At 36.0% G+C, this 25,312-nt stretch overlaps 1 protein-coding gene across 1 annotated transcript; it reads left to right on the top strand.

Moving 5' to 3' along the window:
- The first annotated feature begins 1,184 nt into the window (after window positions 1-1,184).
- CALB1 (calbindin 1) lies at window positions 1,185-23,956 on the top strand. The gene is given in 11 exon segments (NM_001082112.1): window positions 1,185-1,440; window positions 1,919-1,995; window positions 5,739-5,813; window positions 12,624-12,707; window positions 12,798-12,854; window positions 16,072-16,149; window positions 18,924-18,979; window positions 19,066-19,105; window positions 19,234-19,287; window positions 22,288-22,359; window positions 23,028-23,956. Coding segments are annotated over 11 exon segments (786 nt in total). The 5' UTR covers window positions 1,185-1,361; the 3' UTR covers window positions 23,142-23,956.
- The last annotated feature ends 1,356 nt before the right edge of the window (window positions 23,957-25,312 follow it).

The following is a 25,312-nucleotide window of genomic DNA, read 5'->3' as shown; positions in this document are numbered from 1 at the left end:
CTAATTCCTGGGCAGCTCTGAAATTATGAGCCTCCAAAAAAGATACAGATCCACTAGTGAATAGAGACACAGTCTCAGAAATATAAATTTGAGGACTATCACACTGAGTTGCATAAGAGTAAAAATAGAGAGCGTGGTAAATCCACTTGAGTTCACTTTAAGTTTATACTAACTTTGTATTTTCTCTTATTCTTCATTTTTCTCTTTGCAGCTCTGTGATTAGGCACTTGGGAAACATTTTCAGTAGCTCTCAAAGTCTCAAAAGATTAAAAGCTAAATTCTTTAGAAGTATTTATGTGAATAACAGATAATCTGAATATTTTACCACATTAAATGACACGACATAGACTACATTTAGTTTTGTAGCTATTTCCAACTGTGATGGCAACTTCCAGTTTCTGAAAAGTTCTCCAGCAGGATTTGCTTTAATAGGAAGGAGAGAGGGAGATACGTGAAGGTCACTGCCTGAGTCAGTATCACCTTGCTAGGAACTTAGGCCAGATTCTCCCTCTCTTTGCTTTAGTTTTCTCCTCCTAAATTCAAAGGCAGTAAACTATGGCATCTGTAAGATCACTTTTTTCTCTAATATTTTAAGATTTTGTAACTTGGATCTGTAATTTCCAGTTATTATTTTTCAATCTGGAACAAAACAACCCTGACCTTGCTTTCTCAAGACTAATTCCTGCAAATTACCTAAAGAAACAATTATACGATGGGGTGTGTGTGTGTGTGTGTGTGTGTGTGCTTGATTAATTTATTATTGCCAAGCTTTCCTCTGATTTTGATGAAAAAGATACTAAAAGTCTTGGAGAAATTGCAGGCAGATATAGGCATCATAAATGTGGTCTCCTGTCTCAGTTTTCCCCTTTTATTTGGGAATCAAACCCTCACCAGGTATAATATTCAGGAATAAGATTCTTCCTAGACTAGGAGAATGTGAAGGGAAATAGGTCTGTTTTCAGCAACCAATCTCTGAGCTAAGGATCTCCCACCACCTGCTGCTTCGAATACTCTGAAACTCCTGCTCCCGCTAGCTTTCCGGGGAAGAGAGGCGAAAACTGGAAGGGAGGGGAAGAAGGTTGGTGAGAGCAAGAGGCGGGGAGTGAGGAATGGGAGGCAGGAGGAGGCGTGGCCCAGTTTGAGGCCGTCGGGATAAATACTGAGAACTGGGTGCGGGGTGCAGAGAACTCCGGTGGAACGCGCGAGCCGAGCAGCACCGAGGACAGCGCCCGCAGCCCCCGCGCTCAGGTCTTCCCCTGCAGCTTGGATTCGCACTCACTGAGGTCCCCGCTCACCCCACTCTCTCTCGGACACATTCACACCCACTCATCCATACCCGCACACACACTCCCCGCTGTACGATGGCAGAATCCCACCTGCAATCATCCCTGATCACAGCCTCACAGTTTTTCGAGATCTGGCTTCATTACGACGCTGATGGTGATTATCTGCCTTTTTTTTTTTTTTAACTATTTCCAGACCCATGTGCATTCGTCTTCCCACTCTCTCTCCTCCCTATCTCCCTCCTTTCTATTCCCTACTCCTGCTCCCCCACCCCCAGACCTCACCTAATCTTATCAACCCGGACTGGCAACGTGAAACTTTGCTCTGCTTCTCTATAATCCCCCAAACTTAAACTTTTGGCTTTCCAGGAATGGTAATAGTAGAAGACAGAAAGCAAGGAATCTGGAACCCTGCCCCCCAAAGTTTCTATGGCTGCGTTCAGCACCTAACCATCTTCCTTTGTCCTCAGTGGATCTAAAGTTTGACAACCGGGAGGAGAGCCGAGTTTGTACCCTCAGCTGGTTAATCAATGTAGAGTCTATCAAGTCGCCAGAAAGACAGCTGTCTTGGAAAGTAAATGGGAAAGAAAGTCGGATGAGATATCTGACACCTGCGTGCCTCTTTGTCTTTGCAGGAAGTGGTTACCTGGAGGGAATGGAGCTGCAGAACTTGATCCAGGAGCTCCAGCAGGCGCGAAAGAAGGCTGGATTGGTATGTTCAAGTTTGTGAAGGAAGAGAAAGACCTTCGACTCTAAATACATAAACATTCTTGTGTTTTCATAGGGAGCCAGCGGGGTCTAATGCTTTCCAGGAAATGTAAACGTTTATAGGCTAAAAAAGAGTAAGAGAAAATAAAATTAAAAAAAAAAAAAAAGCCTTTCCAAATGCATAGAGAAAAGGAAAGGGGGGAGGGATGGAGAAAGCGGGGAAGGGGGATTTCCTAACGGGGAAAGCCTTACAGTCTAAAATCAGAGCTTTAAAAATAAATACTTTATCACTGTACAGCTTTTATACCTCCTAAAAGGAAAGTGTGGGTGCATGAAATCTTGCCCAGATAACCACCTCTGCCGTTGAGTTCGGTTAGATAATTTTTAACTTCTCTTTTACTGTGTGAGAAGAAGAGGGGTAGAAATGCATTTCTGCCCCTTGGTGGTCAGGAAACAGATCTGCAGGTTATGAATCTGATTCTATTGCCAGTTACAATGGTTGTGATGTTGATTTTGTTGCGGAGATAAGAAAAACCTCTTGCGTTGACTCTCCTCACTTTAGCACTTTGTTCAGTTTAGCAAGACGAAGTCTCCATTTCAGTAAAAAGGCTAGAAACTCCAAAATCGGAGAAGTTAAAAGTAAAATAAAGAATTGCATATGATACAAAACAAGAAAGAGATCCTCTGATGGTAAACAATGGTGTTTTGAAATGAGCGAGTTTTTTTTATTATTATTTAAACCATTAGTTAATTAAACAAATGAACATTCTTACTAATTATAAGTGGCTTTTGGAGGACATTAACTAGCCAGTTTAGAAAAATGTTTTCAGCATAAAAAGATATACCCACCCTTCACACAGATGAGATGGCTGTTAAGGATTAAGGATTTTATCTATTAGAGTTTTCTGTAAGATTGTCTTTCAGAAGGTAGTGTTGGATTTGCCCTAATTTAAATGTTTATAGCCTTTGGCCTTTTTGACTACAGTGACAATGACATTTTTTCATTATTAATGATATACTTATCTGCACATATTATATAGCAAATCACCACCTCTAGTAATGAGTAATATTTATATATATAATTTATTGATAGTATTATCTTTTTGTTCTATCTAAGTTGGAAATTGTGTAATACTTATCCCTGTATAACATCTTGCAAAGAATCCTAGAGGGCTCTAAATGTATTCTAATGCATTATAGAACTATCAATTGATAAAATCATTGGCCAAATTGACTTTAAACCAGATTGTGCTCAAGGAATTGTTTTACCCTAACTTAACATAATGTAGATCTAAAAGTATAATAGAATGAGATCTAACAAAAAATGTTTTACATACTCCCCCTCCTCCCATCTTCTATGTAAATAAATATGCATAGTACTGTCATTACACTTCTGTGGATCTTTGGATAATTAAATAGAAGCAATTCTTGTCCTCATTTAAAAATCTATATTTAAAATATGTGGTTGGAAAGTCTTAGTTTCCATAAAATTGAGAATTAAACTTGGAAGATGCTTCCAGCAACTAGGAGATATTTTAATTTTTCTGAAGTAATTTTAATATTGAGATTTATTTTAATCTTAGAAATTCTCATGAGTTCTATAGATCTTTTATGATTTTTTGCCCTGTTTTAGTATTTGTACCTTTTTGTAAATAATGCCTTTGTGTTAGAGCTTTAGAAATTTTAGAGCCTTTTTTTAACTGACTAATGCGTGTTGCTACAATTATTTTATTATAACCCAATAATACTAAATTTGAGCACAAGCATGAGATTTTATCAAGGTTCCCTGTACTTCAGTCCCTGTACTTGAAGTCCTTATTTATGTGGGTTTTGAATAGTTAAAATCTAACTCAAGACCTGGATTGAGAGGCTCATCGACTCAATCTGTTTCACTATACCATTGGCCCCATTACAATAAGCTTACTTTTACATATTTTTATCTCTCTTTAGACATCAAGATTGACCCAAATCTTTGCATTTCTAACTATAGGATAACAGATTTCATTGCACTAATGGAAACATTGTTTAGCTTCTTATATTCATAATGTAAAATTTCAAAAATTTCACTAAGTGAATACAGCATCAATGAAATATAACAATACCATAAATTTCTGAAACTATTTTTTCCACTAATATAGTATTTAGCCTTTAAATTTGCATTTATTTTTATAGATGTTTAATTGGTGATGATGATGATTATATGCTTTGCATCCTTTAAAAAATAGATTTGGGCACAATTGTCACCCAGAAATTTCACAAACTGAATGTGAAGATTGCCAGTTAAACCAGTAGCATTACATAGTTTTAATATTTAAGAACGAATTCTTTGGTTTTTTTGTTTACTTTAAGTTAGATGTTTAAAAATATAAGGACTGACAATTCCACTATTGTCATAGGATAAACATGATTCTTTTCTTGCAATTATTCCTGTAACAAAACGTAATCATATAAATTTCAATTTACCTACAACAGAGTTTTTTAAGTTTAAAATATAATTAAATTGTTCAGTTACAAAATATTACCTTAATTATACTAAAGATATTTACATTGATTTCAAAAAGATTTTCTAAGTACTATTGGTAATGACATTTAGCCCCAAAATAGCACTTAAATTATATCAACCTATCCACTAATGATGTTTAGCCTCAATATAGCCCTTAAATTACATTAATCTACCTATCCCTAGAGCAAACGTGTTGTCAGTAACCACCATATTGCTAGTTATGATGAAAATTGAGACCTTAATTTGCTTTCCCAAGGACATAGAAAGGGACATTAGTAAGGGCTGACCTATTTTAAATAGGTTCAGTTAATGCAACAGGGCTATTTTAAATGGGCTATGTTAGAGACCCAAGGGTAAAAATTGAACTTCCTGAATACTAGGTCTATGTCAGATCACTACTTTATAGTCCATAGCTTTCTAATCTGTCAATATGTAAAACAGATTATATAATTAATACAACAGATTTAAAAACAAGTTGAATACAAAGAAAGCATTCACTTCATCACTCTTGAGTATTTTATTGTACTAAAATACATGGGAGAAAGAACATAATCTTAGAAATAAATGGAAACAGAGTAACCCTGGAAAACTGTTCCTCAAGTTACTCTAGAGACAAAGATCTTAAGCATATAAACAATGGCTTAAAGTAAGGTCATCAACATTGTCTGTGATGAATTCAGATTTGTCAAGTTATTGTTTTACCTAAGAGTTATTTTTCTGATATTTAATGTTTTAACTTATTTAGCCAATGAATGCTTCTTTCATACTGGAAACATTCCTTGCTTACTAAGTGAATACTATTCAACATTCACATTTTTTGCTGTCCAAAGCAAAATCACATATTACTACTCTCTATGGAAAAAAACATTACTGTAGAATAAGGAACCTGTAACAGGAAAAAAATCATGCAATAATATAAAAGAAACTTTACTGAACAAATAATACTTAATGTCTATTAACAATGTTCATTCCCTAAATGTTATTAATTGAATGATTCTAAATACATTATCAAAGAATTTCAAAAACAGTTATAGTGGTTAAAAAATGATGATTATAACTTTCACTTGAAACTAATAAATACCATATATTAGTTATATCTTTAATTTGCATGATAACAGTTCATCAACATACATAATTCCAAATGGTTTCCATTTTGGTTTTCCTGTAAAGTAAGTAATATTAACAGATCACAAGCATAATTGTGTATTTTTACAAAGTTCTTACCTGCTTTTTTATAATTTTAGGAATTATCACCTGAGATGAAAACTTTTGTGGATCAGTATGGGCAGAGAGATGATGGAAAAATAGGAATTGTAGAGGTAAGAAACTTACATGTTGCCTGATTTAATAAATGAGCTTACTTTTGAGGTTGTATCCAAGTCAAATATGTCATAGAAAGACTCATTCAGAAAGATATATTTTACCTAAGTAATGTGTTACTGTCTATTTTGTATATAAATAGAAGTAAACAGACCTATGAGTTTTTGCCTTAAACAGAGCTTAAATTTAATACATTATGAAACTGAGACCCTGGAGAGATGAAATGACTTGCCTCTAGTCGTGCAGCTGTTTGCTGACACAGGTGTGGTTAGATAAACAAATCCCCAACTTCAGGATGAGTATCCACCACATTAAATCACCAAGCATCAGCTCAGTAAAGTGTCCGAGTATTTGATTCACTCATGTATCTTATCTTTTAGCAAAGTAGACATTTCTGTTAAAATATAATATGAAATGTTTGCAGGTCAATGACAATGTCACACTAAAATGCTGTATCCTGGTTTTGGTAATCTATTTTAAATCTACAGATAGCCTTAGAACTTCACTAAAGTGAATATTTTATGATGTGTCCATAGGTACATTTTTCTTTTGAGTCTCTAAAAGTGAAGATAATGGGTGTCAAATCTTTGACAATGACTTTTCCAAAGGAAAACAACTTCTTTTTATTTGTGAATCAAGAAAGCAAAACTTTGGTTATGCATTGATTCTGCATTTCAGTTTGTGAAAAAAGTTGCTCCCCTTCTAGTTTTCCAAAATCTAGTGGTATCTTGAATTCTTTCTTTAATTCTGCAATTTATTAAAGAAATTGAGTGGAAGCTTTTGTCTAGAAAAATTAATAAAGTCATTTTTAAAATATGCCGAATTATGAGCATAATTATATTATTCTTGTAGCATGCTCAATGTATTAGATTGTGAAGTATTCTGACTCTCAAGAACATTTGGTCATAATTTACCTATGATTAAGAGGAATAACCTGGTTTTCAGATAATTGATCTTATGAGGACACTTGTGATGCCAATGTTAAATATACTTACGTTTAAACACCTTCTACAAATAGAATTAAGAGAGGGCATACTATTATTATCTTTGTAATTAAAAATTTTCCCAGGAGTATGCACTTTCCACTTTGCCCATGTGTAACTCATTACTATGTAAGTAGATAAATTAATAGTAATGGGACTTATAAACTGACATGGAGGACAGCTAATCAAGATATGAAATCAAGAACAAAAAAGCTTAAATGAATATAAATAAAATAAAGTAAATCTAATTCTTCAAAACTAGTCTGGAAATCTGACATCAGTGAAATTACAGATTGGCTATTTCAGTTTGGCATACTTTGTAATTCTAGCAGAGGAAAGATTGTCATGTTACATATGACATATTTCACCTTGAAGGACTTCAATGGTTGCAGCCATTTATTTTAGTTCATTTCTTCAGAGACAACGAGGGTTGTGCAATTAAAGTATGGATCAGTTCACAAGGATTTTACATTTTCAAAAGGACAAAATAGATGAACATTTTGAAGTCAGGTTCTATTATTATACATATTTTAGTCACTTATGACTTTTATTGAGGTCTAACTTTAAGGAGAGATTGGAGGGTCACATAGCAGATGCATTGTTTCAGAGGTGTGATGCCAAAAATTTCCCCAAAGTTTGGGATGAGAAGCTATTACAGGAAAGAAAGGGGTTTCTGTTTTAGCAAAGAGAAATGAGTATAGTTGACAGAATAAGACAAAGAAGGTAATAAAGGCTGAAAAGAAGATATGAGGAAAATTTACAGCAACAATATTAAGAAAAAAATTTGCATGTCATTATACAATTTATAAAGTGTCAGTAATTATGCCTCAGCTGCACTTCCAAGTAGCCATATCACGATTTATACCTCTAATGGGGTTGCCCTTTGTGTGTACTTCTCTCACATCTAGTACTTAGGTTTGTCACTGTATTCATCTCTTGCTTTGAAGCTGTCAGGAAAAAACAAAATCGTTATCTGCATCTCTGTAAGGCTCTTACTAGCAGTGACTGAATCCTCAGCAGCCATTTCAGTTCATAGCATTTAGTAGCTAGATGAGAAAGAGCAAAGGATTCCAACCAACTGTAAACCTTAAGGCAAAGGCTTCATATCTGCTAGAAACAGAAGGAATATTTAAAGACCCCTATTGTGGTTTGAGTTCCCAGGGAAGCATATCTAAGTAAAAGAATAGCAATGAGGAGGTTAACTCAAATTAGCAAGAATTCATGTGCTCACTACCTGTAGAAGGGAAATGAAGAGAATAAGATTGGAAAGAGGAAGGGGCTAGGGTGTGATACAGTCTCAATGGAGACCTCAACTGTCCTACAGTTTGCTCCGAAGAAGGGGTGACCCTTCAGAGATACCTAGTTTTTGAATAAGAGGGTTGGTCTTTTGATACATGTGGATCAGTTCTAGCATTCAGTCTCCTTGGAGACACAGCTGCCTTCAGCCCAAGCAATTTCTCAAGGGGGGTTAGCACACAGCAACATACCCCACACCTGAAAGGATATCACAATGCCTACTACAACCCCATCCACAGCTCAGTAATAAGTTGTTCAAATTTTCTCCAAACAATTTTACTTACATTTATTTACAGCCTAACACTGACTCTAGACACATAATCAAAAGCCTTCCTTCATTGCTTCAGTAAAGTATACACTGAAATTTGTGTAGCTGCTGGGCAAAGAAACAGAAAATAAGATGTAGATTTTATCCTCGAGTTGTGTATAGACTAGTAAATGAGATAAGTAGAAATAAAGTTTTGCTTCCACACTTTCAAAGCAAGCAGCAAAATTTCATAAGAGCATCTCTGAGGGATCTGTCTGCAGCCACAGCTATCGGCCTTCCACTTATACCCTTGATAATCTCCACTCTCGTCTGCAACCTATAAAAGGTATAGGGAGTTCATAAAAAAGCAGGCAGGCAGCCCAGAAAACAAAAAAATCACCCACAATCTAAGAAAAGGCAATAGTGGCTACTCCTCTGGACAACAGTGAGTTACGAATCTGAGACTAAAGCAGCCCTTCTTAACATCTTCCATAAAAGACCTTTGGCACATTGCAAGCAGTTCTTAGATGCCACAGCTGGAGAAAGAAGGAGCCCTGAAATTTTTAAAAAAAGATTTATTTATTTGAAAGTCAGAGTTATACAGAGAGAGAAGAGGCAGTGACACAGAGAGAGGTCTTCCATCTGCTGGTTCACTCCTAAATTGGCCGCAATGGCCGGTGCTGTGCCGATCCGAAGCCAGGAGCCAGGAGATTCCTCCAGGTCTTCCCACATGGGTGCAGGGACCCAAGGACGTGGGCCATCCTCTAGTGCTTTCCCAGGCCATAGCAGAGAGCTGGATGGGAAGTGGAGCAGCCAGGACTTGAACCGGTGCCCATATGGGATGCCAGCACTGCAGGTGGCTGCTTTACCCACTACACCACAGCACCAGCCCCTCAGGTAGGTATTTTTCATGAAGTAGAACTATTGGCAAATCCACAAGAATTTCTTTCAGGAGTGTGAGTATAATATGCTGGGCACCACTCTAGATATTCACAGGAGGCAAACTAGAAATATTTTCCACCTTCTTGAAATGAATGTTCTAGGGGGAGATTCATCCAAACTTATTAAGTAGTATCTGACAAAGATACATACAAATAAATAAAGGAAGAATTAGTATCATTGATGTCCTTTTTATTAAATTAATGCTTATACTAATACACAACCATGATATAACGTGGCCAAATACTCGGTATCACACAGAGTTTTCTAAAATATTAACTGCCAGCAGGATCCATTAGTCAATCTGTGCTTTGAAGTTTCTGTTCTAACATATTTTCCCCCTCTTGAGACATAAGCTTTTTATTTTATTCTGTTTGTTCCTTTCTCCTTCCTGAATCATTCTTTCTTTCCTTCCTACGTCTTTTGGAGTTTTTGATAAAAACACCCTCCAGTACCTCTGCAAGACAGTATTATTAAAGGCAAGTCAGAGCTCTACCAAAGGCTTGAGGGCATGAAGCTTCTCCCTCCACCAGAGACCCTCTCCCATCCCAATCCTTTACTGTCCTTTCTCCAAGTTTTTCTCTCCCTCTTAGCTTTGGGTGTAGACCTACTCTCTAGGCCTGAGTTACCTGGTATCCGGCTACTATTGAGAACAATTTTTAGCTACTTTTCACCAGCATCCCATGTGCAAGGAGGAAAGAGGTCTCTATAAGAAGATGGTGTTTTAATGTTCCATGACTGGGAACATTGTCTATCATGCCCAGACTATCTTGATGTCACATATAAAAATCTCCAACAAATGCATATTTGCAGTCCAAGATTAAAGAAGAGACCAAATCATTCTATTATTTTTTTATTATTTGACAGATAGAGTTAGAGAGAGAGACAGAAAGATCTTCCTTCCATTGGTTCACCCCTCAAATGGCCGCCACGGCCAGAACTATGTCGATCCAAAGCCAGGAGCCAGGTGCTTCCTCCTGGTCTCCCATGAGGTACAGGAGCCCAAGCACTTGGGCCATCCTCCACTGCCTTCCCAGGCCACAGCAGAGAGCTGGACTGGAAAAGGAGCAACCGGGACTAGAACCCGGCACCCATATGGGATGCCGGCACCGCAGGTGGAGGGTTAACCAAGTGAGCCATGGCACCAGCCCCTCTATTATTATTTTCAATAAACATGTTATTAACTTAATTTTCTAATAATCATCAAATTAAACTGATCTTCAATTTATGCCAATCACCAGGTCAAGTCATTAAGTTTCTGATCCTTAGCATCCTCAACTGAATTATTTGGACTTGAAATTAAATTGAATTACAGTATTTCTGGAGGATAGGATTTTATGATTCAGAATTCAAATGAATTAAAATCAGAGGTCACAGAAGTATATCACAATTTTAACAAGAGACCTAGAAAACGCATACACACACATATACAGAGCCATGATCTAAATGTGTTTATGGATCAAAATCTAATCACATTTTGAAAATTACTGGCAAATACTATACCCCTACTTTCTCCTTTTAGGTATATTATTGTCTAATCACACTATTGGCTTTTTTTTAAATAAATAAGAGAATATTTTAATTGGGTCAGACTAAACATTCTAAGATATTTGTGCCACTTTCCAGTTTTAGTCTCACTCCTAATATGCAGTGCTTATAAACTGAATGGTTTAATTTGAGGCATTTTTTCAAACATAGAAATAAGTTGAAACATATTTTATAGCTTAAAGAAGATGAGATTATTTACTTATAAGGTAGAGTGATGTTTTATATTAAATTTTAGATTTTTGAATGGATCTTAAAAGAAGGAAATTTGTAAAACTAGATGTGTTAATCTTTTATGTAACATTGTAGAGTTTTTAAAACTCATATAGACTTGAAGGTTGATCTAGATTATAGGTTTTTAACATAAAGTCCAGGGATGAAGACCCATCCCTCTGCTTCTGGGAATTCATGGGCTTCCAGAAATCAGATGAAATGTAATGGGGATAAGTTCATTCCTTGATGCAGAGATGCAGTGATTCCAACAGAAGGCATTTCTGACTTCGTACAGTTGAGAAACACTGGTTTCTATTTCAGCTCCTTATTTTAGTGAAGAGGCTACTGAGGTCCGGAAATGGCAGAGGGAGTAGCAGCCAAGCCAGAAATAGAACTCACGTCTGCAGTGGGGCCATCAGTCCAGCTCTCTCCTTCTCTGTACGCAACACATAGATCATGCTAGTCTGAAAATGGGATCAGGAACACTTTTATTCTTAAAAAAAAAAAAGAAAGAAAGAAAGAAAAGAGGAGTGTTGAAGGTATGAAGTGAGGTTGAAGGGGAACTGTTAGAGTCATGCTGTGATGTTAAAAACTTAATCCAGGCCAGCACCATGGCTCAATAGGCTAATCCTCTGCCTGCGGCGCCAGCACCCCGGGTTCTAGTCCCAGTGGGGGCGCTGGATTCTGTCCCGGTCGCTCCTCTTCCAGTCCAGCTCTCCGCTGTGGCCGGGGAGGGCAGTGGAGGATGGCCTAAGTGCTTGGGCCCTGCACCCGTGTGGGAGACCAGGAGAAGCACCTGGCTCCTGGCTTCGGATCAGCACGGTGTGCCGGCCACAGCAGCCACTGAGGGGTGAACCAACGAAAAAGGAAGACCTTTCTCTCTGTCTCTCTCTCTCTCACTGTCCACTCTGCCTGTCAAAACAAAACCAAAAAAAAAAAAAACAAAAAAACAAAAAAACACCTTAATCCAGGGTTCAAGCAATGGATGTTCTGTTAGCAGAAACCAACAATTTGGAAGCAACTTTTCTGTTAGTGTTTGATTTCCCACTTGTCATTGTGGACTGTCTTTTCTATGCCTTTCCACTGCTTCACAATCATCTTCAGTTTATCTTCTTTCATATCTCAGAGTAGAATTTCCCCTCAGACTTAGAAATCCAATTTTTCTTTCATTGCCTTCTCCTACATTCACATTTCTCACAGTATATTTCATTTCATAAGAAATTTACTGGCTCCACATATGTTCTTCCAGGCACTTTGGAATCTGTGGCACAGATCATGGGAAGGGTTCTGGGCAACAGGATGAACCTGCTTGTAGCCCAGCAGGACAGATGTTGGTCCCGTTTGAGCACATACCTGCTGCTGCCACCTCACTAACAGGAAAACCAAGCCTTGCAGAGCCCACAAGCTTTGGAAAACATGATGGCACTTTGTCAGAACAAAGTATCAGCCAGAGGAAGTTGACGCTGATGTTCTTCCCCTCCCGCTTTTCCTAGGGAAGATGCTGAAGACAAACTAAGCACCAGGTGATGACAGAGACTTGTTTTCAAGCCCCTTGCAAACACTTTCTCTTTCTCAATCTCTTCCAGTTGGCCCATGTGTTACCCACAGAAGAGAATTTCTTGCTGCTCTTCCGGTGCCAGCAGCTGAAGTCCTGTGAGGAATTCATGAAGGTATAAGAAATTTGTCACTTTCACTGTGGAATTTAGGAAAATAAATGATTTTTAACATGTTTGGTTTTCCTTATCCAAAATTACTTACAGACATGGAGAAAATATGATACCGATCACAGTGGCTTCATAGAAACTGAGGAACTTAAGGTAAGCAAATAAAAACTTGGGCTACTTTTTTCCCCTTTCAAATATAATTATGAACTGCTAAGAACTTCATAGCTTTTTAAAAAACCTCCCACTGAAGAAACTAATGTTGAGCAATGGCACATTTTCACCCACTCTTCCACATCATTAATGAAGTAGCAGATCAAAAAAGAGATTTTAAGTGCTTCTTGAAACTCTGTTCAGTAATACAAAAAAATATCATTTTCTGGTGTACACAAATTGTTATATAAGGCAGATAGCCACAGAACCATATAAAAGCCCAATAAGCCATTCCTTTCATTGAATTTTTATTTTACAAATTAAACACATATATATACATATTTCTCTTTCAAAAAAGACAAAGAACAAATTATTGCACATTAATGTATGCCAACTACTTTGCTTATAATCTTATATAAATTAGTAATACCCCAGTGATGAAAATGGTTCAGAGATGTTTAGTGATCTTCTGAGGGCCACACAACCCACTGCCTCTGAGCAATAAAAATAACAACCAAACCCTAATATAATCAAACTTTTGAAAAACTGCCACTTTGAAAATGAATTTACCAATTCATGTCATATGAGGGACAAACAGTTAAGTATAAAAGGAGGAGAAGGCAAAGACAGGTCTGAAATAAGGTCTCACCTTGCTAAATCTCTACAATGTTCTTGTTTGTTCCATCTTTAATACTGGAGTGACAATACCTTCCTCTCAGATGTACTGTGAAATTCAGGGGATATGTTGTACATGAAAGATTTTGTTAAATTCAAGACACGGTAAATTGTATTATTAATGAACTCAATTTTCTAGCACATATGGAAGTATCTTTCACCTCATTTCCTTTTATTCAGCCCAAGACATTTCAGACCAAAAGTTGCAGTTTTCTCTAACTTCAGAATATAAGCAATTAATAGGGAAGCAAGTTGATATTTGTTGAGCATCTACTATGTGGCAGGCACAGTACTTGGTGCTCGAAATGTATATTTACAATTAATCTTCACAGAAGACTTTGCAATGCAAGTATGATCATTCCAAATATGCCAACAAGGAAACTGAAGTTCAGATAGATTCAAAATTTGTTCAAGGTTACAGAACTGCAAAGGAAGAGAACATAAATTTGGACCTACAATACCTAATAATACTAAATAATGCTTTTTTCCTGTAACACTACACGCTTTCAAATTTCATTCATTGAGATCTACTGCTTCCACCACATGGGGAAACATGAATGTTAAACAGTTTCCTAATCATAGTTTAACATAGTTTAGATATTTCCTATTCAACTACAGCCTTGTGAAAGTGAAAACATTTTTAGCTTTTTAAAAAAAATTTATTCATTTTATTTATTTCAAGCATAGATGAACAAACAGCTAGAGGTTGCCCGTCCATTGGTTCAGTGCTCACATGCCTGCAATAGCCAGGGCTGGGGCATAATGAAGCCAGAAGTCAGAGATTCTGTCTGGGTCTCCCACAAGGATGGCAGGGATCTAAATACTTGAGCCTTCACCTGCTGCCTCCCAAAGTGTGCATTAGCAAGAATCTGGAATCAGGAGTTGAGCAAGTATGGAAAACTGGGCATTCTGACATTGCTGGTGTCCCAAACAATATCTTAACCACTAGGCCAAATGCCTGCCCCATAACATTTTCAATGTGGAGTCATTGAAAACAATGACTTTTATAAACTTGCAGCTCAGCAATCTAGAGCCCATAAGGTGACAGAGCTTATTCTATTAGACACACACAAAAAAACCTTTTAAAAATCCTTTCAAGTTCATACTGAAAACCTTAGCTCATTTCCAATACTGACCTCGAAATATTCTGTCTCCTCCTTTGTTCTAAATTTTGTTCTCAGAAAGAAATTCTAAAAAGAAGTTCTCCTCCCTAGAGAATTCTGAAGATAAGTTGGCATTCTTCTTTAATGGATCTTTCAAAAAAGCTAATTTTAAGACCCATAATAGAGTAAAACACCGCTTGCTCTCAGACACGACTTTGAATCTCAGCGTCCCTAGGTTTCTCCCAGGCTATTTTTGTGACCACCATTTTAGTCTCTAATGAGGCTTTTTAACCCAATTAATCTCTGACAAAAGCCTCATAAGGCTCAAAAATAAAATTCACCCCCAACAGATAACTTTGAATTTTCCATGCTTCACTTTGGATTTGAAGTGGAATGTTTCAGGTGAAGATAAATTTATTAAACCAAGAAAAAGTCTCCTTCTTTCAAAAGAGTGAATGAATGGGTGCATTTCAGAAGGAGATAAACCACTGTTAAACCAAAGAAACCCAATCCTTCAACAATAACTGGGCACGGTATCTGCTGAGTTTCCCATAATTACATTAAATCATTTTCTGAGAAAACAAAGGAGTTGCAAATGAACAGCACTATATAAAATGAAAGACTATTCTATACTTAAGTACTTTCACTATCATTTATACGCCAAACCTTTGTAAAGCTTTTATTGATTTATGTCTCTCTAAAACAAAAAATGAAATTCAGTCCTCAGCTCCAACTGTCAAGTTAAAAACCATCTTTTTTCTTCTTTCCCACATTAATCTCTATTTCAATGTGATTAACGTGTACCCTTCAAGGGTTAGATGACATCATCTGTAGGCACCTGTTTTCAAGTGAGTGGTCAGCTGAGGCATTTTAACCAAAGTGTTCTGGACTACATCAAGTTTAAAAGCCACTAACACTTTGGAGAAATGAGCTTCATACTGGCCATAAACTAGTATACAAATACAGCCTGTGAGAACAGAAAGTGCATTTGAAATTAGAGGTATCTCTCCATCTGGTTTACTGATTATTTTTCAAGCATGTTACAGAGATATAGAGAAAGGCCCTAAGTGTCTTACAAAATAGTCACATAAAGACTTGTCCAGATATCAGATAGAAAGGCATCCCTTGAGCTGGCTGGGTTTTAATGTTTTTAATTCAGATTCTTACATGGTGCATAATCCAGATAGTCCTTTTGTTGAAATCTGAAAAAATTCTATATAGCTCAGTCTCTGATGGATCAAGTCTCAGTAAAATTAAGATACTGTACCTGTCACTGGCACATTCATTGCCACAATGATTTAATATTGCATCCAGGGCCCTCTCCTCACCCAGTTCTACCCTCACAAAAAGACTCTTTGTATTCCTTGAATGTTCTATTTCAAGTGGAAGCAGACTATATGCATAATCGATGTCACTTATCTGAGTGTTCTTGATCTCAACAGAACTTTCTAAAGGATCTGCTGGAAAAAGCAAACAAGACGGTTGATGACACAAAATTAGCTGAGTATACAGACCTAATGGTAAGACTGATTGTGAAAAGATGGTAGCTAAGAGCTCATAAAATATTACTGTGTTCTTACTAATTCCTGAAGCTACACAGGATGAAATAAATAAACCATGATGTGGGCATCACATGCACACAGGTATCATTTCATTTGTAAAGGATGCTTACATCTTGTAATGCTGAGTTCTGCAGGCATTAAGTTCCAGGCTCAACATATGGGCATTGCCTCTCTGTGGAGCTATATAATTTTTATCTATCGAAATATTACTTTTTTTCTTGAGAAATTAGGGCATATATCACTGAATTACATAATTTATAATTTGTAAGTTATATTTTATATCACCCAAAATTCACTTTTTGTGGAGGTTCTGAATCTATTATTTATCTTCTAGATTAGAAAATGATAGGCTGTGTAAGAATTTAAACAAGCCTTCTAGCTATTTTATTCGTTAAGATACTTATAATGGATCCCCTTTCTTTCCATTTTTACTTCAGGCTATTATGCTGATGCTATCAGTGAGGAAGTCCAAATATAGCCTTAGCTTGATGCTATAGTAAATAGTTTAACCAAGATCTATTATAGAATATTGATAATAGAATCAAGAAAATTGCTTTATGCTTAGGCATCTTATATGTTGAGAACAAATAAACAAATAGATTAATGTGGTCTAAATACAATAAGCCAATTCACATGAAGTTAATTTGTTTCAAATAGGTGATATTTTCTTATTTTGACTAATTACAGGGTTAGGACTTCCAGGAGATACATAAGGGTACTTTTAAAAGTTCATGGAAAATATATATTGTTAAAAAGCTATGTATTAGTTACAATTTTTTTTGCCCCCAACAAAATACTCTAGGGAATTTAAAAAATATCATGGAAAATGGAAATAAAAGATAGGTTGAGGGGCCAGATCTGTGACATAGCGGGTTAAGCTGTTGCCTGCAACGCTGGCATCCCATATGTGTGCTGGTTCAGGACTCGGCTACTCCACTTCCAATCCAGGTCCTGGCTGATAGCCTGAGAAGGCAGTGGAAGATGTCCCAAGTGCTTCGTCCTGCACTTGTATGGGAGGTCCAGAAGACCTGAAGCGCCTGGCTTCAATCTGGCCCAGCCCTGGCCATTGTGGCCATTTAAGGGGTTGAACCAACAGATGGGAGATCTCTCCCTCCCTCCCTCCCCACCCCTCTTTACGGGTCTTTTTCTCTCTGTGTAACTCTGATCTTCAAATAAATAATTCAATTCTTAAAGGAAAAAAAATATAAGTTGACTTTGGTAAAAGAGACATTTGAAACCCATGCAGAGTTTTTCAATAATGTATATTTTCCATGAACTTTTTAGAGACCCTGAAGCATTTATAAATGCTTCAAGTATTGTGGGGAAACTGTGAATTCTTACAACTTGGATTCAGATAAATAACCCAGAAACCATAGTTGTGTATTATAAAAGCTGCTGTTTTGTTAGACTAATGAAGGAGTTAGAATTTGTCACTTTCCTGAGAAACAGTCTTACAAAGGACTTGATTGTAGTTGATGTAACTGAGGTTTACTTTCAACCTTAACCTACTTTCTGGGGATAAAAAAGCTACTAGGACTTCTTTATGCCTTATTCACAAAGCTGTGATAATTGTTTTAAAGATGGACTAATCTTGAGTTTCAAAATAACCAAAAATATCTTCATGGGGCCTCCTTAATTCTTCATCATATGTCCATTTACAATAACATTAGCAAACAAATGGGTAGATTTGCCTGCTATGTGCCACAATGGGCAGATATAAACTCTGATTAGCTTTTGGGAAATGGACAATAACCTACATTTATCAATTTTCTATTTTGTTCCTACCTTAAGGGATATCTATTTAAAGTCAAATCTCCTTTCCAGGTAGAAATTTTAAGCAACCTTTCAAAAGCCACTCAAATGGGACTTTTCCCCTGTTGGACTGGCCCAGGATATCTGATTAAATGTCATAAACCAGTTCAAATTCAGGAAGCAAATTAATCAAGAACTAATTAAAATTTAAATATATATGTGGGTAAATATTTCCCTATGGGCGCTAAACTGTGTGATCTACTTGTCCAGGATCTTGGTAGATAGTATGACAATATCAGAATTTATGACCTATTTAGTGTTCTTTTAATGTACATATTATATATTAATACATTGTAGTTATACTACATTCTTCTAACATGGCAATAATTGCTACTTTTAAAAATGTGGATGTTTCTCTAATAAGCATAAGTGTGTTCATGTCAGGTTGGGTCATGGTGCATGATGAGTATGTAAGTATAATGGAGAGTTCCAAAGATTTACTGAATATGTTGTACCCAATTAAAAATTATGCAAGAATTCTATTTTCTAAGACTCTGTTCATGTTATCTGTATATTGCTTTTGTTTGTATTCTTTTGCTCCAAAATTATGAAGTTAACTAAATTTTTATTGTCATAACATTGTTTGGAAAGATTTAGGAAGTGCCATGTACTGCAAAGCTCCAGCCCTCCCATATCTGGACACACATACAAATATATTTGCAAGAAGAAGAAATGATGGTAGCTTTGAAGTCTAGCTAAGATCACTACTCCTCTGTTTGGCTATTCCATGCTGTTCTGACACGCTTTGGCAATTAACTCAAGTTCCAAAATTAAAATGTTGCATTAGAAGTTTAAAAAATGCTAGTTTCAAAAAGTTTTATATTCATTTGATAATTCAAGCTGCTTTATTTTGAATGTACATGTCCTTCATTAAATAAATCATTCATCAATGGCTAGAATAATGTCATTCTGTCTTTCAGCTGAAACTATTTGATTCAAATAATGATGGGAAGCTGGAATTAACTGAGATGGCCAGGTAAGTTTAGGAACTGCACATAAGTTCTTATAATAAACTGTTCTCTTTCCAAAAACCAATTTATTCATATGTTTTTCTTCCAAAAGGTTACTACCAGTGCAAGAGAATTTTCTTCTTAAATTTCAGGTATTTAATTTTTTTCTCTACAGCAAATAATACTTTCCTTGAAAAGATAGAATGTGAGATATTTGTCAAGGGAAATATGTTGAAATACAGTAAGCATTTTAACATTTACTCTCTTCTCTGTCTCCTAGGGAATCAAAATGTGTGGGAAAGAGTTCAATAAGGCTTTTGAGTTATATGATCAGGTAAAAATTCATTTTTTATCCTCTCTTTTTATTGTGATGAAAACAGCACATGATCTGCCCTCTTAAAATTTTAAGTGTAAAATATCGTATTGTTCACCATAGACAGTGTTGTTCAGCAGATCTTTAGAACTAATTCATCTGCATAATTGAAACTTTATGCCTATTGATTAATAGCTCCCCTTCCCCTAGCACTGGCAATGACCATTGTATTTACAATTTGAGTTTAGCTATTGTACAAACATCGTTTAAGTTAAATTTTACAATACTTGTTCTTCTCTGACTAACTTATTCCACTTATCATGTCTTCAAGTTTCATCTATATTGTCATATATTGCAAAAATGCCCATTCTTAAGGCAGAAAATATTCCTCTGTGTGTGTATATGCATATATCACAATTTCTTCATTCATCTACTGGTGGGCATTTAGTTTGTTTCCACATCTTGGTTTTGTGAATAATGCTACAATAAATATTGGAGTGTTAATATCTCTTTGAGATCCTGATTTCAAATCTACAGGTTAAATACCAAGAACTGAAATTGCTAAATAATATGGTAGTTCTGTTTTCAATTTGTTTAGGAATCTTAATTACTGTTTCTCATAGTGCCCACACTATTTGGGATTCCCAACAATAGTGTGCACCCCAAGCAGTGTCTCAACAGCCGAGTCATATGCTCCACCCAGTTTATTCAAATCTCCACCAACATTTGTTTTGTTTCATAATATACAATCTAAAAGCTATGAATTAATATTTAATTGTATCTTCTTTTTAATTCTCTGACAGTCAGTGATATTGATCATCTTTCATATACCTGTTGGCAATCTGTATGTCCTCTATGGAACAATGTCTGTTCTAGTCATTAGTTCATGTTTTTCAATTGGATTATTAGGTATTTCACTAAAAACTATAGAGTTGTGTGAGTTCATTGTGCACCTTGGAAGTTAACACATTATCTGATATATATAACTCACAAATATTTTCTCTCTGTAGGTTGCTTTTTCCTTTTGTTGATTGTTCCTTTGCTGGGCAAAAGCTTTTTAGCTTGGTGTAGTCTCACTTGTCTATTTTTGTGTTTCTTGACTGTGCTTATGATTTCAGATCCACAAAATCATTGATAGGACCAATGTCGTAAAGTTTTTCCCTGCCCTGTGAATTTTAAAGTTTCATGCCTTGCATTTAGATCTTTAATACATCTTGAGTTAATTCTTGTGTAAGCCTAAGGATCCAGTAACACTCTTTTGCATATGATGTTCATTTTTCCACCACCATTTGCTGAAGGGATGATCCTTGGTCAAGTATCTGTTGACATGTAGACTGATTTCTGGGCTCCCTCTGCTGTTGCATTGGTCTGAGTGTCTCTATGCCAGAAACAACCAGGCAGCATAAGGCTTCAACCTTTATTCTTCTTTCTCAAATTTGTTATCTGGAGTCTCCTGTGGGATGAATGTTAGTATCATTTTTCTGTACCTTTAAAAAGATGCCATGGGAATTTGGAAAGGGATCACATTGAATCTTTAGATTTCTTGGAGTAGTATGGACATTTAGTAATATTGACCTCTCCAGTCTGTAACACAGGAGGTCTTTTCACAGGCCTGTATCATTTTCAGTTTCTTTCAATGATACAAGTTGTAGTTTTCAGGATACAAGTCTTTCACCTCCTTAATTGCCTTTATTCTTAAGTGTGTTACGAGCTTTTTGTTACTTCTACTAAAAATACCTGAGTGGAGCTTCCCAGAAAGGAAAAGGTTTATTGCATGTCACAGTTTACAAGCTCACAGTTCCGAACCTGGCAGCACCATTAGCTTGGTGCCTGGAGAAGGCTGGCAGTAGCGCAGGGGCTGCTGACAAATGATCACATACTGAGCCAGGAAGCAGAGAGAAGCTAGGATAAACTCAGAGTAAAGAAACAGTCCTCTGGCAAGAACCACACACACAAACACACACACACACACACACATAGCTAAAGATCTCCCACTGGAACTCCATTATTAGACCTAGTCTCCACCCTGAATCCATCAACATTTAACATTAGGCCTTTAGAGTTTAGATATCTGCCTGAGTTTGGGAAACTAAGTCCCTGTTCAATCCATAATATTAAGTATTTTATTATTTGGTGTACTATTGAAAACAGGATTTGTCTAATACTTTAGGAGTTTACTGTTAGTGTACAGAGACACAATTGGCTTTTGAAGGTTGGTATTTTGTCTTGCAACTTTACTGAGTTTGTTTACTAATTCAGAGGTTTTTTTGCAGTCTTGGGGATTTTCTTTATATATAAATCATGTTATCTGTAAATGGACAATTTTGTACCTCTTCCTTTTGCATTTGGATGCCTTAAAAGTTTGTTCTTGTCTATAATTTGATTTTTGAGAATTTAGAAAATGCTCACTAGGGGAAAGTAAAAATCTCAGACTTCAGGTTCATATTGAAAAAAAATGGGCTTTAAAGTCATACAACTAATTCATTCTTTCCTAGGAAATGTATTATGATATGTCCTATATGATACAAAGCTTGATTCAGATCCCACACTGTGATTTATTGACTTTGAGGCTTTGAACAAGATACAAAACTCCTTGGAGCCTCAATTTCTTCATTGGTGAAGACATGGGCTCTCAATCATCTGCCATTTCCTGGTGTGGTATCAGGCCCCTGACATTTCCCCAGGTCTTGGCACCCATCCTCACCAGATGAATATATTTATGATGACTTTCTTACATACTGTGACTGACTTTGTTACTCCCGTTTCAATAGGAGACAATACTGTTAAGGCAAAATGTGAAGTATAAAAGTATTGCAAAATATTTAAGATATTTTATAAATGTGACATAAGTGAGAAGCAACTCATTTTGTAACTTGGGAGCAGCTAAAGATTGTGAGGGCCTGACATACAGTATTTTTCATGGCTGGGCGATTTCTGGGTACTCTAATGATTGGCAGTTTACTTCATTCCCTACCATCACTGTCCATAGTGTTGGTTGTTTGCTGTTTTCTCATCCCCCAGGATGGTAATGGGTACATAGATGAAAATGAACTGGATGCCTTACTGAAGGATCTGTGTGAGAAGAATAAACAGGTAATTCAGTTAACATGCCACTTACTTCTTAGGCAGAATTTATGGGTCTATCTTGAGGCAACCACACATCCATTTTGTAAATCTATTTAAAATATTTACAGAGGAACAAAAGTACATTACCTGTCTTGACTAGATTTGGTTCTGGCCTACATCAGTGTAACTATGATAAATAGTTTTAAGAAAACAACAACCTGTGATTATTCACATTTGTTTAAGTATTTAACCTAGCTCTTTTTTTCTAAAACATTTTGTTGAGAGGTACAGAGAGACATAGATACATGCACATATACAAACACACACAACTGCACACACACAGATAGAACTCCCAACTCATTGGTTCACTCCCCAAGTGATTGCAATGGCCTGATCCGGGCCAGGCCAAAGCCAGGAGCTGGAAACTCAAACCAGGTGGCAGGCACCCAATTACATGAGCCATCACCTGCTGCTTCCCAGTGTCTACATTAGCAGGAAGCTGGAATAAAGAGCCAGAGCCCAGTGTAAACTCCAGGTACTCTGATATGGTACACGAGTGTGGTAACCACTAGGCTAAATGCCTGCCCCTTCAACTCTTTTTTTAATGGATTGATCTAACAAGGAGGTTTCATCTCACATTGTATCACTTGTCATTGGCTAATTAACTTCCTTAATGCCATCTATGTTCTACACAGGAACTGGATATTAATAATATTCCAACATACAAGAAGAGCATAATGGCTTTGTCGGATGGAGGGAAGCTCTACCGAACAGATCTTGCTCTTATTCTTTGTGCTGGAGACAACTAGAGTTGGTGGCTACTTGCTAGTGACACATTGTATCTAAAAAATAACTGTGCATTATAAGGGAGTAGGCTGTATTTTCTTTTATATCTGTAAATTTAACTGCATATAGATAATTATCCAGGATGTGTGGCACATTCTTTTCAGCTTGTTTCTATACTGTTTGTAATGTACAGTTTTTGTAACTATATGACTGAAAAAGAGAAAGTCTATGCTTAGGCCAGTCAGTACACCCAACTAAAACAAAAGTAACCTACCATATTTCTGCTTTCATAAATACAGTTGGGCACTATGATTTCCCTAAGAATTCCACCAGAATTAATCTCTGAAATTCTAATCTTTGATGTGTAAATGGACATTTGCTACTGAGTAAGAGAGTTATATATGAAAAGCATTTTTATTTTAAATAATCATAGGACTGTCCCACAAATGTATTTCAAAGTTATATTTTCAACTGTTAGAAAGAATGTGCTTTTACATCTAAAATACTCACCAAAATATCAAGAAATAGAAGTTAATTGTGGCTTTATGTGGTTACAGTCACACAGTAGAAGATTTAGTTTATTATCAACAACTGTCTATTGCTTGAATCCATATTAAACTATTGGTTCAAATTGAGTTGGTAATAAGAGAAGACAGCACCAGATGACACATAAATCTGTCTGATTCTATGTCTTTATTTCCACAAACCTAACATCAGAGAGTATGACCTTAGTCCATTTTCTAAACTGTTTTCACATGTTGCAGATTATGCTTATTCAAGTAAACTGCTGTTTCATGTCATATTCTGTGTAATCTGATTAAATTTAATATACTGAGTATCCTGGTGTCTAGTTTGCATACTTCCTGGATTTTCTTTCTATGTAGAAGTGTTCATTTCCACCAAGGGTATCTGCTGCCTCTGAAAATATTTTTTGTAGCTATAACAACTCTATTTTTTACTATGTAATTGAATTTTAATGTAAAATTCATAGCATCCTGATTATTGAATGTTATACCATCAATATTTTTGTGTATTCTGTGAACTATATTTCATATTGAGATCAGCATTCAAAATAGTTCTATTTCTATCTGCAAATAGTTTCAAATGAGTTTTAAAAAAATCTGAAGAAAAATGCTAATGTAATCATTTATCTTATCTAGTAAGGAAGATTCTAAAACATTCTTTGACCCACATCCAAGTCAATTCCACCTATTTGTAGCTAGAACATTCTATAACCAGATATAGTTAATATGTAATAGTTGGCAATTTAGTTCTCAGATTGTGAAGCAGAGAGCTGTGAGAGATGTGTCTATGTATTATAAAGTTATCGCCAAAAAGTTAATGATGGTTCCGGGTCAGCTTGAATGTCCCTATTCTATAAATTCAACACTTATTTTTCAGTTCATAAATAACAAAAAGGTAAGCTTTTTCCCTCAAGAATGAACAGAAAAGTGATCTGTCAAAAAAAATTTAACAAATAATGTGAGTGGTAGATTGGCTTTGCCTCTAGTGTATAAATGCAAGCACCGAAATTAACTGAATTTAACTACTAAGTATAAATAAAGAAGAAAATAAACTAAATATTTTGTATTTGTTTACTCTCCAAAGTATTAGTTAACATGTAATTCACAATCAATCCAGGTAGAAATATAGAATGATCAAATTATTACAGCCTAAAGAATCTAACTTGACTAAATGAGTTACTTGTATTAGATCACTTATGGAATAAAGGGGTATCTCTGGCATTCACATTTACAAACAAAAAACTTTCAGAAAGTTCAAATATCTGAAAATTTTTTTTGCCCAGTTGATATTGTAAAATATTTTTTATGGAAGGTTTCCAGAGGAATATGAGAAAAAAGAATTTTCTTACAATTTATCTTTAGAAAAAGTTATTCAGCACAAAATACACACAAAATCTGTCCCAGGTTTGGCATTCTTGCAATAATAGCATGGAAAAAGAAGGAAAAACAGCAACAAGAAAGTATGATGGGAGTAGTTCTGAAGAGACTTTCTGGAGTACTCACAGTAATAATGGTCACAAATCTAGCATGTAGGATATTAACACCTAAGCACTAGCAAACAAAGAAATCCTTCCACCTCAACTAAATCCATCATACTTCTATATGCATGTCAGGTCTGATTCCTGTGCCAAAAACAGGGGGAACAATTGTTTTTAAATGAATGTAGAGGG

The sequence above is a fragment of the Oryctolagus cuniculus genome, chromosome 6 (genome assembly GCF_051225735.1).
Source record: "Oryctolagus cuniculus isolate XC-2025 breed Fujian yellow rabbit chromosome 6, ASM5122573v1, whole genome shotgun sequence".
NCBI lineage: Eukaryota > Metazoa > Chordata > Mammalia > Lagomorpha > Leporidae > Oryctolagus > Oryctolagus cuniculus.
The sequence above is the reverse complement of the archived record's forward strand: the minus strand, read 5'-3'. Positions and strand labels throughout refer to the sequence as shown.